The 14,564-nt window shown below is 41.7% G+C and overlaps 1 protein-coding gene across 8 annotated transcripts in view; it reads left to right on the forward strand.

Moving 5' to 3' along the window:
- Positions 1-14,564, forward strand: part of tbc1d22a (TBC1 domain family, member 22a) — a 453,849-nt gene that overhangs the window by 305,091 nt on the left and 134,194 nt on the right. For 7 of the 8 annotated variants that reach the window (XM_041202627.1, XM_041202628.1, XM_041202622.1 and 4 more), the window contains one exon: positions 7,390-7,485. The exons of the other annotated variant lie outside the window; for it this stretch is intronic. In XM_041202627.1, coding sequence (XP_041058561.1) covers positions 7,390-7,485 — 96 coding nt within the window. The remainder of the gene's footprint in view (positions 1-7,389; positions 7,486-14,564) is intronic. 8 annotated transcript variants of the gene reach the window in all.

Here is a 14,564-nt window from a genome sequence, read left to right on the forward strand (position 1 = left end):
ATGGTGGACCATAAGACCATAAGACATAGGAGCAGAAATTAGGACATTCAGCTCATTGAGTCTGCTCCGCCATTCAATCATGGCTGATAAGTTTTTCAACCCCATTTTCCCGCCTTCTCCCCGCAACCTTTGATCCCCTTACCAATCAAGAACCTATCTATCTCGGTCTTAAATACACTCAATGACCCGGCCTCCACAGCCTTCTGTGGCAATGAATTCCATAGATTCACCACTCTCTGGCTAAAGAAGTTTCTACTGTTCTAAAAGGTCTTCCCTTTACTCTGAGGCTGTGCCCTTGGGTCCTAATCTCTCCTACTAATGGAAACGTCTTCCCCACGTCCACTCTATCCAGGCCTTTCAGTATTCTGTAAGTTTCAATCAGATCCCCCCTCATCCTTCTAAACTCCATCGAGTATAGACCCAGAGTCCTCAAACGTTCCTCATATGTTAAGCCTTTCATTCCTCGGATTGTTCTCGTAAACCTCCTCTGGACCCTCTCCAGGGCCACAACATCCTTCCTGAGATATGGGGTCCAAAATTGCTCACAATATTCTAAATGTTGTCTGACCAGAGCCGTATAAAACCTCAGCAGCACATCCCTGCTTTTATATTCTATTCCTCTCGAAATAATTGCCAACAATGCATTTGCCTTCCGAACTACCGACTCAACCTGCAAGTTAACCTTAAGAGAATCCTGGACTAGGTCTCCCAAGTCCCATTGCACTCCAGATTTCTGAATTCTCTCCCCATTTAGAAAATAGTCTATGCCTCTATTCTTCCTACCAAAGTGCATGACCTCACACTTCCCCATGTTATATTCCATCTGCCACTTCTTTGCCGATTCTCCTAACCTGTCCAAATCCTTCTGCAGCCTCCCCACCTCCTCAATACTACCTGTCCCTCCATCTATCTTTGTATCATCTGCAAACTTAGCCAGGATGCCCTCATTTCCTTCATCTAGATCATTAATGTATAAAGTGAAAAGTTGTGGTCCCAACACTGACCCCTGCGGAACTCCACTAGTCACCGGCTGCCATCCTGAGAAGGACCTCCTTATCCCCACTCTCTGCCTTCTGCCAGACAGCCAATCTTCTATCCATGCTAGTACCTTGCCTCTAACACCATGGGCTCTTATCTTACTGAGCAGCCTCCTGTGCGGCATCTTGTCAAAGGCCTCCTGGAAGTCCAGGTAGATAACATCCATTGGCTTTCCTTTGTCTAACATACTCGTTACCTCCTCAAAGAATTCTAACAGATTTGTCAAGTATGACCTCCCCTTGATGAAACCATGCTGACTTTGCCCTATTTTATCATGCACTTCCAAGTATTCTGAAATCTCATCCTTAATAATGGACTCTAAAATCTTACCAACGACTGAGGTCAGGCTAATCAGCCTGCAATTTCCTGTCTTTCACCTCACTCTCTTCTTAAACAGGGGGGTTACATTAGCGATTTCCCAATCCTCTGGGACCCTCCCTGATTCCTGAAAGATCACTACTAACGCCTCCACTATCTTTTCAGCTATCTCCTTCAGAACTCTGGGGAGTAATCCATCTGGTCCAGATGATTTATCCACCTTCAGACCTTTCAGTTTTCCTAGCATCTTCTCCTTGGTAATGGCTACCATACTCACCTCTGCCCCCCAACTCTCATGAACTTTGGGGATGTTACTCGTGTTTTCCACCATGAAGACTGAACCAAAGTACCTATTCAGTTCCTCCACCATTTCTTTGTTCCCCACTACTACTTCTCCAGCGTAATTTTCCAGCGGCCCAATGTCCACTTTTGCCTCTCTCTTACCCTTTATATATTTAAAAAATCTCTTGCAATCTTCTTTTATATTACTGGCTAGTTTACCCTCATATTTAATCTTCTCCCTCCTTATTTCTTTTTTAGTTGTCCTCTGTTGGTCTTTGTAGGCTTCCCAAACCTCTGGTTTCCCACTGCTCTTCGCCTCATTGTATGCTTTCTCTTTAGCTTTTATGCTGTCCCTGACTTCTTTTGTCAGCCATGGTTGCCTCGTCCTCCCTTTAGTATGCGTCTTCTTCCTAGGGATGAATTTTTGCTGTGTCTCCCAAATTACTCCCAGAAACTCCTGCCATTGCTGTTCCATTGTCTTTCCTGCTAGGCTCATCGCCCAGTCAGTTCTGGCCAGCTCCTCCCTCATGCCTCTGTAGTTGCGTTTATTCAACTGTAATACCGTTACATCTGATTGCAGCTTTTTCCTCTCAAATTGCAGGGTAAATTCTATCACATTATGGTCACTTCCTCCTAAGGGTTCCTTCACTTTAAGCTCCCTTATCAAATCTGCCTCATTACACATCACTATATCTAGAATTGCCTGTTCCGTAGAGGACTCCACCACAAGCTGCTCCAAAAAGCCATCGCAAAGACATTTTACAAATTCCTTTTCTTGGGATCCACTACCAACCTGATTTTTCCCAGTCTACCTGCATATTGAAATCCCCCATGATCACTGTAACCTTGCCTTTCCTACACGCCTTTTCTATCTCCTGGTGTATCTTGTGCCCCACATCCTCACTACTGTTCAGAGGCCTATACCTAACTCCCATTATGGTTTTGTTACCTTTGCGGTTCCTCAACTCTACCCACACAGATTCTACATCATCTGACCTTACGTCATTTTTTGCTATCGATTTAATTTAATTTCTTACTAACAAAGCAACCCCACCCCCTCTGCCAACCTGCCTATCTTTTCGATAGGATATATATCCTTGGATATTTAGCTCCCAGTCCTGATCCCCTTGCAGCCATGTCTCCATGATGCCCACCACATCATACCTGCCAATTTCAATCTGCGCCACAAGCTTATTTACCTTATTTCATATACTGCGTGCATTCAGGTACAACACCTTCAGTCCTGTATTTCCCGTCTCCTTTCTCATTGTCGTCCCTTTATCTGATGTGCTTGAAGTTAGATTCCTAGCCCTTTCCAAACACTCTGTCCTATTTTTGTGTTCCGGAGACTTTAATAGCCTCTCCTGGGCTCTCCTTTCTTTTCAGTTTTTTTATAATTTTCCATGAAGTTAAATCCGTCCCCCCCACATGCTAACCTGCTGCTTTGTTTCCCATTAGTCATACTTCTTGGAGTTTTACCCTTCCCCCCCCCCCCACCCCCACTTTCTAGTTTAAAGTCCTGTTGACCACCCTATTTACCCTTTTCGTAGAACATTGATCCAGATCGATTCATGTGGAGACCATCCCAACGGTACAGATCCCTCCTGTTCCAATACTGATGCCAGTGCCCCATGAAATGGAACCCCTCTTTCCCGCACCACTTGTTTAGCCACGTGTTTACTTCCCTTATTCTCGCATGCCTATGCAAATTTGCACGAGGCTCGGGTAGTAATCCGGAGATTATAACCCTTGAGGACCTGTTCTTTAATTTAGTTTCTAGTTCCTGATAATCCCCAAACAGGTCTTCTTTCCTAGTCTTACCTATGTTATTTGTCCCAACGTGGACCACAACAACTGGATCCTCCCCCTCCCTCTCCAATATCCTTTCAAGCTGGTCAGAGATGTCCCTCACCCTGGCACCGGGCAGGCAACATGCCATGCAGGACTCTCGATCCTGCTTACAAAGGAAGCTATCAATTCCCTTAATTATAGAATCCCCTACAACTACCACTTGTCTTTTTGCTCCCTCCTCTTGAATGGCCTCCTGTGCCACGGTGCCGTTGTCAGCTGGCTCATCCTCCCTACAGCCCTGTTCCTCATCCACACTGGGAGCAAGAACCTCGTACCTGTTGGACAAGGTCAAGAGCTGAGGCTCCTCTGTTCCTGAACACAGGATCCCTCTATCTGCCTGACTTGCAGTCACACCCTGCTGACCCTGACCACTGACCGAACTTGAGGTACTTAATCTACCGGGTGTGACCGCCTCTTGAAACAAAGCGTCCAGGTAACTCTCCCCCTCCCGGATGTGCCGCAGCATCTGAAGCTCGGGCTACAGCTCATCAATTCTGAGCTGGAGTTCCTCCAGCAACCAACACTTCTGTATGATCCCCAAACTATTAAACCTGTTGACAGCCTCTCCTCGTGCAGTATTTGCAATGTTTGACTACGATTTTTAATCTGTTGTTCCCTCCATTTTTTGATCAGCCCCAAAAAAGGACTTTTCCATTTTTTCATTTTCAGTCCTAGGCAAAGGGGTGTGTTCCCCAAAATGTTAACCATCTTGCCCTTATTTTAGATGCTGAGTGACCTGTTGTGCATTTCCAACATGTTTGGTTTTATTTCTGCATTAATTTTATTCATGAAATGTCTGAGCAAATCCCCAGAGGGATCAACTGTCCCAGACTGAGACTGCCATTTCTAAACAATGATGTAGTTGAATCCATTTACAGTCTATCTTAATCTCAGCCCTGCAATCACTAGTTGCTCAGTTCTGCTTGAGACAAACAGTGGGATGATTCTTCGAATGCACGGCTTGACTGTAGGTCACTTTTCATGGTATTGGAGAGGTTTCTGCTAAAAGGTTATTTTGAGTTAATGCATATGTATTTTATTGTACTTTGGACTTGAAACCAAAACATCTTAAGAAAACGAGACACAAAATTTGAAAGGAAAACACAAAATGCTGGAAATAAATAGCTCCATGCATTTCTGAGGAAAAAAATAGCTACAGTGTTAGACCCATGATGTAAGCTTTGGTTATGGTAGTTAACATATCTGAACTCTTGACCATTACCTGTTTCTATCCCTTCCACTTGTTTTGCTCAATTACCTAACAGTTTTTCTATTTGCCTGTGTCAGATCAGCTGAAACGTTACCAGTGAAATATTCATGTCTTCTGAATTTTAGGCAAAGTACCTGCTGTATGTTTGTGTGTCTGTGTTGAGACTTTACATGATTGAGGCTTCTAACCAGAGAGAAGTACTTTAAGGATTGTTACCTTGCGTTACAAATTTGCAAGTCTCATCACCGCTTCTATGGTTTCAGTTGAATTGAATGCAGTACATAATGTGACAGAATTCAGAAGCAGTGAGGAAGCAAACACACAATTGATTTCTTTAGGTTTAAGAAACAGGCTGTAAAAAAATGACCCAGGAGAGCTCAAAACATAAAAAAACCTTTGTGGATCATGCTAATATTTTAAATGTATTGCACTAATACCAGCATATTTTTATTGTGCTCATTAATTAAATTACATAATCCAATTCTATAGAAAATTAACTGAAAAAAATAATAAAAATGGTACATGAAATAGACAGCTGTGTAATTCTAAAGGTAAAGCATAGAATCAGTTCTGTGTTTACTTCAGTATATTGGCTCACTTTGAGAAGTTGAGAAGCTATAGTTGTTCTGTTTAGATGATTTGAATTTTAAAATGAGCACAAACATGTGAAAACTGCTAGTTCACTTCTTTAATATTAGTGGTGATACCCCTAGTGCTATTGACAAAAAATGAAACTTTACATTATATCCTCCAACACTAGCTATGCATTTCCTATCAAGAAAAGAAACTTGTCAGCCTCCAGTGCCTTGCTAAATAGCAATTAACAGTGTTTACAGGATTTGTCCAGCTGATTGTGACAATTTAGTTATGTAAAACAAAATATTTTGTAATACAGGCAGTTCTGTAAATTATGTATACTCGTGATTTCAAGTCGGTCCGATTGTAAAGTTTATCGTTGTGTTCTATTTTTCAGGGCAAAGGCTTCTTTCCTCAAAGGTTTAGGAAACGAATTGGTATTTTTAAAGGACTTTTTGTGTCATGTTGCTAATTTCTTTTGCTGAAGGTTCCAGCATACGAAGACTGCAGAGATTTTACAGCTTACTTTTGATTGACAAATGTACCATTCGTAACTCCTCAGATACTGAAGCAGTCCATGTCCGTATGTAGCAAGAATCAGACAACATTCAGGCTTGGGCTGTTATGTGTTACAAATGCCACTTGCCGCTTAAGTGCCAGGCAATGACCATCTCCAATAAGAGAGAAAGTAACCATCTTCCCCTGACATTTCTTGACATTACCATTGCTGAATCCCCCTCAGTCAATATCCTGGAGGTCACCATTGCCCAGAAACTGAACTGGACCAGCCATATAATACTATGGCTATAAGAACAGGTTAGAAGCTTGGAATTCTCGGAGTATTAACTCACCTCCTGGCTCCCCAAAGCCTGTCCACCATAAGGCACAAGTCAGGAGTGTGATAGAATACTCTGCCTGGTTGAGTGCAGCACCAACAACACTCGAGAAACTTGACGCCATCCAGGACAAAGCAGCCTGTTTGATTGGCAGCCCGTCCGCCAGCCTAAACATTCACTCCCTTCACCACTGATGCACAGTGGCAGCAATCTGGACTATGTACAAGGCGCACTGTCACAACTCAACAAAGGCTCCTTTGATAGCACCTTCTAAACCGAAGATCAAACCTATATTTCTAAACTTTCAACTTGGTTGCATGTAAGCTGGTGGTTCTGTGGCAGCATTACCATTTATTCTGTTTTATCTAGAAAGTAATTATTTATGGTTTAAATCCCTAAATTTTCAGTTACCAACATGCACTTATTGGAATTCAGTGAAAAATGTAAAGTAAATGTTTAAAAACATGTCTTAAAAGATATCAAACTTTTGTGCACAAATACTGCACATTGGAAATCTGAAATAAAAGCAGAAAATGCTGCAAAAAGTCAGTAGGTCTGGAGGTATCTGCAGAGAGAGAAAAGCTGAATTAATATTTCAGGTTGACGACCTTTCACCATGATGAAGGGTCATCAGCCTGAAACATGGAATTGAAGATAACTCCATGGTTGGCAACTAAATAAATCCAGCTTAGACATAACATCCTTAGAACAAATTCTAGAAATTCGTATCACCTTTTTGCAGGTCTTATGTGATGATCTGCTTACTCATATCTACATTGTTCACACAACACCGTCTTAAAATCAGAAAAAAACAACCCCAGTAACAAATCATGATTATGATTCAAGAGCAGTACTCTGACACTTCAATTTCGAACACCTATTTGCACATTATGTTTAACATCACCAAGTATACTATTCTGAAACAGCAATGCCGAGATAGATAGCCATTGCATCACTGAGCAACTGAAGAATTATTTTCAGCCACAAAAGTGCTGAATAGATAAAAAATGATTGAGGAAGTGGTCATTTCATTGAACTTTTGTGTGCTGTTTTGCTTAAAAGCAGAAAATGCTGGAGATACTCAGCAGGTCATCTTTTTTGAGATTAGATTCAAGAAACTGGGTGGGAACAGATAAAGAAAAGAATAAAGTTTTTAAATATATGATTTTTTTTGTTCAATGCCTGTATGAAACCCAATGATAAAAGAGAGAGAAAAAATAAGGGAAGAGTAAGGCAGATTGCTTTTAATCAGGGAAAACAAATTAATTTGTTTTGCAGTCTGAACCAGAGGGATTCTCACATTTCCACCTGTACGTTTGTGCTGCTTTCCTTGTCAAATGGAGGAAAGAAATATTGGAAGAAAAAGACTTTCAGGTAAGAATTTGCTTTTTCTTTCCATTTAACACAAGCTTTTGAGCTGATTGGAAAAGTATGTAGTAGAGTTTTGATATGTACAATACATTTAGCTGTTTTTTACAAGAATGAAAAGTTAAGGTTTTAGCTATCAGTGAGAATTGTCTTTGTCACATAGGCCGGGATTTTCTGTGCCCATCCGCATTGGGCATGTTTGGTGGCATGAGCAGACACTATGGCGAGAAGGCCAAAAATCGGTTTCACAACGTTGTGGAACCAGTTTACAATCTTCTACTCAGCCTGTGGACGGCGGGCTTGTTCCCCGCCACTGAACATCGGGAATCTCAGCATATCATAATCCTAGAGGGACGTCGAGGTGCCACATTTCCCTCTCACGTTGCCACTGCAGGAACTCACCCATGACTCCTGCGATGGAGTGCAGATCAGCACACACCTCCGCATTCTGTTGGACCAGGGTCTCCATGGCATCTGCCATCCTCCCCATGGAAACTCTGTTGAGGGCTTCCAACAGCTCTGCGTGATGTTTCCGCGTCTTCTGTTGACTCTCCAGGATCAGTTGGAAGGCCAAATCTAGAAGCTCATCATCTGACTTGGACCTCACAGATGCCTGATCACCAGCAGTCCTCTGAGCGCCAGGGAGTTCACATGAACCTGCCTCCTGCTGCTGCAGACATGTGTCCAAGCGGTGACCACCAGATTGTGAACCCGAGCCTGCTGTAGATCTACATTCCACCAAGGTGCAGGGTGTGGGTCAGCGCTGTGACAGATCTAGGCTGCTTATTTCCAGCTCTTCAATGGAGGAGGTGGCCTTTTGGCTGCAGGGAGGACATGGATGGAGCTGAGGGAATGGCTGGCTAAGGGCCACTTGGCAGAGCTCCCTGTGAACCAAAGTAGAGATAAGTAGTGCGTGGCAGCAGAGTCAAAAGTAGGAGAGAGCACTCACATTTGCTTTGAGAGTGGGATGATGTGGTGCAGCATCCTCACGAGGGTGTTCACTGCTGTCCTCACCAGTCAATGCGATCGCACACACTGCAAAGTGTGTGAGGGGCCTAATGTGGGCCACTGCACCCCACCTGTCTGGGACCTCTTCCAGCAGATGTGAGCAGGCTTCTCCTGCATGAGAACAGATGTGTGTGATCAGGACACATGGCACTGCATGGAACGTTTGTGTGGTGAACTGAGCCACGGACGGGATAAGGACACAAGATCAAGAGCCTGATGGAAATGTGAGGGTGTGTGTGAGAGTTAGTGGCATTGTCCCTTGAGATGTGAGTGGGTTAGTGATGGGTTTGAGTGTGAGTTGAGAATGATGAGAAAAGTGAATTACCTTGGCGGAAAGGATGAGACCATTCATCCTTTCTCAGCACTGGGTGGCTGTCCTCTTTTGTAGGTCATTGGCGTTGACCATCGCTACAACTGCCTCCCAAGCTGGATTAGTGAGTTTGCTGTCCATCCTGTGGCCAGAGCAGGGGTAGAGGACATCATGGCGAGCCTCCACTACATCCAAAAGGCGCTGGAGGGACACATCGTTGAACCTGGGACTGCAGTCTTTGTCTTTTGAGGCCATCCTGTGTTCTTTGCAAGCAGTTGTGGACTGGACTGAGAAGTGTGCACGCGGCAGGACTTTTAAGTGTAGCACCAGGCGTGATGAAGCGGTGAGGTGATGGTGTGGTGGGCGAAAGAGGGCCTGCCCACCATGGAAAAGGCGTGTTTCCTGAGAATGCATAATTAATGTGACGGGTTTGGGATGACACAGTGTGAAAAACTGCCATTGCGGCTGGTGGGTAAAACATAGTTTAACCCGCCTGTAACCGCACTTGGTACAAATCTGGGATGATTCCACCCATAGTTACTGTCGTGATAATTGAGGTCAAAGTACACACAGGCATGAAATCTGATGCTTTCATCTTACTTCTTTAAAGGAATTGAAATATTACGTGATGAAGGTTGTATATATTAAAAAAAGGAGATTTTAGCACCTAGTTTGGTGGTATTATGCTGATGATTGGATTGTCAGTCGAGCACCATAACCACTAATACAGTGAAGGTGGATCCAAAATGTAACATTTGAAATTGGATTCATTAAGACCTGTCAAAGTTAACCTGAACGCCACTGGATAACCTATAAAATCCTTGATGTCCTTCAGGGAAGGAAACCTGACTCTCATACCAGTGGCTCTCATCCATACTCTACTTGTTTTAAAAATCCTCTTAACACAATTGGTTTGGACAATAAATATGACTTGCAAGTATTCACGTCATCCTAAAACCAAGTTTAAAAGAAAGAAGTGATTCCGATTGAAAGACTTTTCACCCTGTCCTAATTGGCATTGGTGGTGACATTGCTTTTACACTACCAACAGTTAGCTGATGAAAAAGATACAATTTTTCATGGTTACTCCAGGGGATAGAGACAGAACAGATAGCCTCACAATCATACCTGTCATTTCAGTTGATCTGCGAACAGTTGGCAGTATATGGCTTGTGTAAGAATAGCAATTTAAATAAAGTATCATCTCCACAGAAGAATTCTGCAATAACCATTGACTTCACGTGCTGCACATAAATCTTGAAGGTTCATTTGTTTCTTTAGGGACCGACCCAAAGGTATGCTGCAGCCTGTGGAATTCACTTTAATTCTGCTCAGTGTTGGAGCTATTCTCTGAGTTAAGATTTGTCTGGGGATCCTTACATTACCTTTTTGGCTAATCAACTCTCCAACTGTTATTTAAGACCTCAAGACTGTGGATTCCTTGTTCTGGTTGCCAGCAGATATCCAACTGCCTTCTCACAGCTTTCCAAGCTGATTCTGCTGACTGCTTTCTGCCTCAGGCTCTGTGAGGACCATTGTTGATTTCTTCCTCTAACTGCAAATTAGGCAAATCTTCCAGCTGCTTTTTCTCTTATGAAATCCAAACTGAACTTGAGCCTCACCTCCATTCCATGCAGTGAGCAATAAAGTTAGTATTTTTTCTGCTGTTAGCAGGCCTGACTGACAATCGTCTCCTGCTGGCACTCTTAGTCCAGCACGGTGCAGTCTACACCAAATCAAAACTGCAACTGCCTGTTTTCAAAAGAACCTTTTGGCCCAAAACCCATCTCCATGATAACATGGCATGCTTTGTGATGGCCTCGAAAAAAAATATAAACAACTCTGAATCTGTAACACATACGAATAATTTATGGTTCTAATGGATGTAACTACCCGGTTTCTAGACTCGCTTTTCCAATCATCGATTCTATCTCTGGAGGGGCAGCAAGAGCAGGAGGGAGAGAACCTATCATTGGAGGAGCGAGCATGGGAAAGACAGAATCCTCACAGGTTCTGTCTCTCCCATGCTCGCTGCTCCTCCAGTCACGACTTTGCTTGATTTTCCCACTCTCTCTGGCACTTGGGCTTGCGATTGTTTGGCCCTGTTAGGACTACAGAGGAGACGGAGTTCAGAGCTAACATGTACAAGGGTGACTTTTCCCTCAATATTTTGAATTTTTCACCCCCCCGTCCTTGATTTTTTACGGTCTCTTGTGGAGCTTTCTAGGGCAAATTTGACCGCCACCCCCATGTATTTTGAACCTTGCTGTCATTGTATTATCATTCTTGCCATTTGAGAGGTGGAATTTCAAGCTACTTTTCTGAGCATTAGCCTGCTTTTCACTGCATTCAACACACAAAACAACAACTTGACAATGCAAACTGATAATATAAACACTAGTGTTCTACCACTGCGACCAGGTAAAACACAGTTTTTAAAATTACAAGCCACTAAAAATGCTGCTTAAGTTTTGTTTATCACATACCTAATAGTTTTATTCAATATGCATCAATAACTTATTTAAGTATCAACTCCAAAATCCCTTTCAGCTACAAAAGCTAACTTGCAAAGTAATCCAGTTGCATTAAATTAAATTTACGAATAGAGAAGTCCAAGTTGCTAGTTACTTAACAGCTTGACAACTGCAATTATATTTCTTGGGACTTAATAAGAAAATGTAAAAAAAGTAATTGCAAAGTTACCTTGCTCATTCAAGTAATTTTTGAAAGAACAGAATATATGTTAGATAGTAATGGCTTGCCTTCTTTGCCTTGGGTTATCATTGCCAAAATTGTGGTGATAACAGCTCTTAAAATAAGAACAAAGCCTATTTAATACCAGCTTCAAAAATGTTATGTTAAAACACAATCCATTTACAACCTGTTCCATAAAAATAAAAAATAAAATTCTAATTTCCATCTGCTGCTCTGAGATTACATTTCTTGCCTTTCTTTCTCTGGTACAATAATATTCATTACTTTGCTTTTTTTTAATTTGTTCATGGGATTTGGTGTCGTTGGCTAGGCCAGCATTTATTGCTCCTTGTTCAGAGTTCATTTTAAGAGTCAACCACATTGCTGTGGGTCTGAAGTCAAATGTAGGCCAGACCAGATAAGGACAGCCGATTTCCTTCCCTACCAGGTGGGTTTTTACAACAATCGACAATGGTTTCATGGATTTTTGTTGGATTCAAATTTCACTATCTGCCTTGGTGGGATTTGAACCCAGATCCTCAGAGCATTACCCTGGTTCTCTGGAATAGAGAGGATGACAATACCACTATGCCACCACCTCCCCTTTGCTGAAGTGTTCATGACTGTACATCATCTCTAATTGCACAAGTGTTCAATACATTGAGCATCAAAGATTTGCTAGTAATAAACCTTCAATCGCTTTCGTTGTTCTGCACAATATTTCTAGTAAGTCTTCAATAGGTGCTGGATTGGTTCTATTTCCCAACCTGATTTTCATGTTCCAAACTTAAATGTTGTGCTACTGATTCGCATTGAATGTAACTCATACACTTCAAAATTATATGTAATATTTATTAAGAGATCTAGTGGAAGAAAGTAGATTCTGTATCAGTGTTTTTAAAATTTGCACTATGATTTTAAAAACCTGGAGGGAGATCTTAATTATTTGCTTAAGGTTACACTAAATTGCATTTTTTAAAAACCCAGAGGGCATCAAGACTAGCTTGAAAACTACCTTGTTTCAAAATCCTGCTTGTTTGAAAGATAATTGTTGCTTAGAATTAATAGAGAACTTGTTAACATCCAAAATTAGTTATTCTTTTGTGCATCCTGCAGGAACAAGGTTTCATTGTGAATATTTCAGATAAGTTGCATTTTGTGGTGTCAACTTGAAATTTTTTTTGAAGTATGACGGCTGAAGCTTTAAATTATATATTTCATAGATAATTGGAGAGCACCCACTTATCGCAAAAAGGAACTCCATTCGTCACTTACTGAGAAATGCAAATAACAGGTTTGATTCCCTGGTTGATGCAATGATTAAGAATATATATTTTTAATCTCTGCAATTTGGCATAGAATCTAATGGATTGGAAGCCAAATATGTTTCAGTTGTCTCAAGCTAGTTTCACATTGTCAAACTGCCAACAATTCTGGTGTAGAAAGAAAACGATCCAACTAATGGCATGCGAGATGTTGGCATGAGGTTCGGTTTAAGAGACATTATTGGGCAGAAGAGAAGTAATGTTGCCATGTATTTCATACTTGATGTGCATCATTGATGAGCACCAAGATGAAAACAAAAAAGTTAACCAATTATAAAGGTAACTTGGTTAGATTGACCCAAAATTTCCAGTAGAAATAATAATGAGGCTATCTGCACTCACTGTTATTAAGGAGTAAATTGGCAGCAACTTATATCACCTGCACATGTACAGTTAAACATGGGTAACCAAAATTTGCCATCCAATTTATCCTGTCAACTGCAAGCTTTGCTACATTGATTACTATATTTGCTGCCAGGATATGAGTATTACTGAGACAACATCATTGCTTGCAAAATACTTATATTAAAAATTGTCATCAGAAGATGCAATCATGTTCCCAATAGCTAAATCCATACTTACAAACATTCTGACACACCATGAGGAGCACTTAACAGGGCAAATAAACTGTTGCAAATAGAAAGTATATGACTTCACTTTTCCCTGCTCATGATTTCTATCTGCCTTCATCTGAATTGCAAAATTAAATAAAAGTGCACCCATCAAGGCACACCTCGTGATTCCCCTCGGGGAGAAGCAAATCAAAACATAAACAACTCTTAGCAGCTCATGTACAACTCATGACTGCCAACACCGGCAGGTTAATTTTGGAAGCAAGATATTGTTAAACATCCATCACAAAAATTAATTTCAATTGTGGGTACTTGATAAAATTTGCCACTTGTGCTGTTTTAATCAGTCCAAAGTCCAGGGGTGACAGTCAGCCATTTAAAAATTAAAATGCAGCCTGATACGACATGATTATTTAGTTTATTTATTTGCGGGATATGGGTGTTGCTGGCTAGGCCGGCATTTATTGCCCATCCCTAATTGCTTTTGAGAAGTGGGTGGTGAGCTGCCTTCTTGAACAGCTGCAGTCATTATTGGTAAACTGCTAAGCCTCAATCATGTTGCGAGAAAGACGGTGGAAATTCCACTGAGGGAGGATGGATATTTGGAGAGCAAACTATCTCAAGCTGTATTATTGCATTTCCAACAGGTTACTGTGGAGCTCTCCTCCCCAGAGAGCAGTGTAGGCAGGGTCATACAATGTTTCCAAGGCAGAAGTAGATAGATTCTTGACGAACAAGGGAGGCCCAGGGTAACTGGGATAGGCAAGAAAATGGAGTTGGTGCCAAAGTCAGGTCAGCCATGATCTTATTGTAAGGCAGACCAGGCTTGAGGAGCCCAACGGCCTACTCCACTTATTCTATATGTTAGTATGATACTGGGACGTTTGCCTGCAACGCTAATGGAAGTTGAAGGCGAGAACCAGCAAAAGAAACTAACAACTGGGAAGAAAAGAATCATTTTATAACATGACTGTAAAACACTGGGATTTTGTTGACAGATTTGTTAATTTCATAGTAGTGAGAAAAGGGAGCACTTCAATTCCTGACATGGACAGATCTGTCACTGCAGATAAAAGCACAGCTTGTGCATAATGCAGGAACAGGTTGGGGTGTAAAACATGTTTTGGTTAGTGAGATACAGAATATGTCACTGATGTCGTCAATTGATTGCCTCAG

This window comes from Carcharodon carcharias, chromosome 13 (assembly GCF_017639515.1).
Source record: "Carcharodon carcharias isolate sCarCar2 chromosome 13, sCarCar2.pri, whole genome shotgun sequence".
Taxonomy (NCBI): domain Eukaryota; kingdom Metazoa; phylum Chordata; class Chondrichthyes; order Lamniformes; family Lamnidae; genus Carcharodon; species Carcharodon carcharias.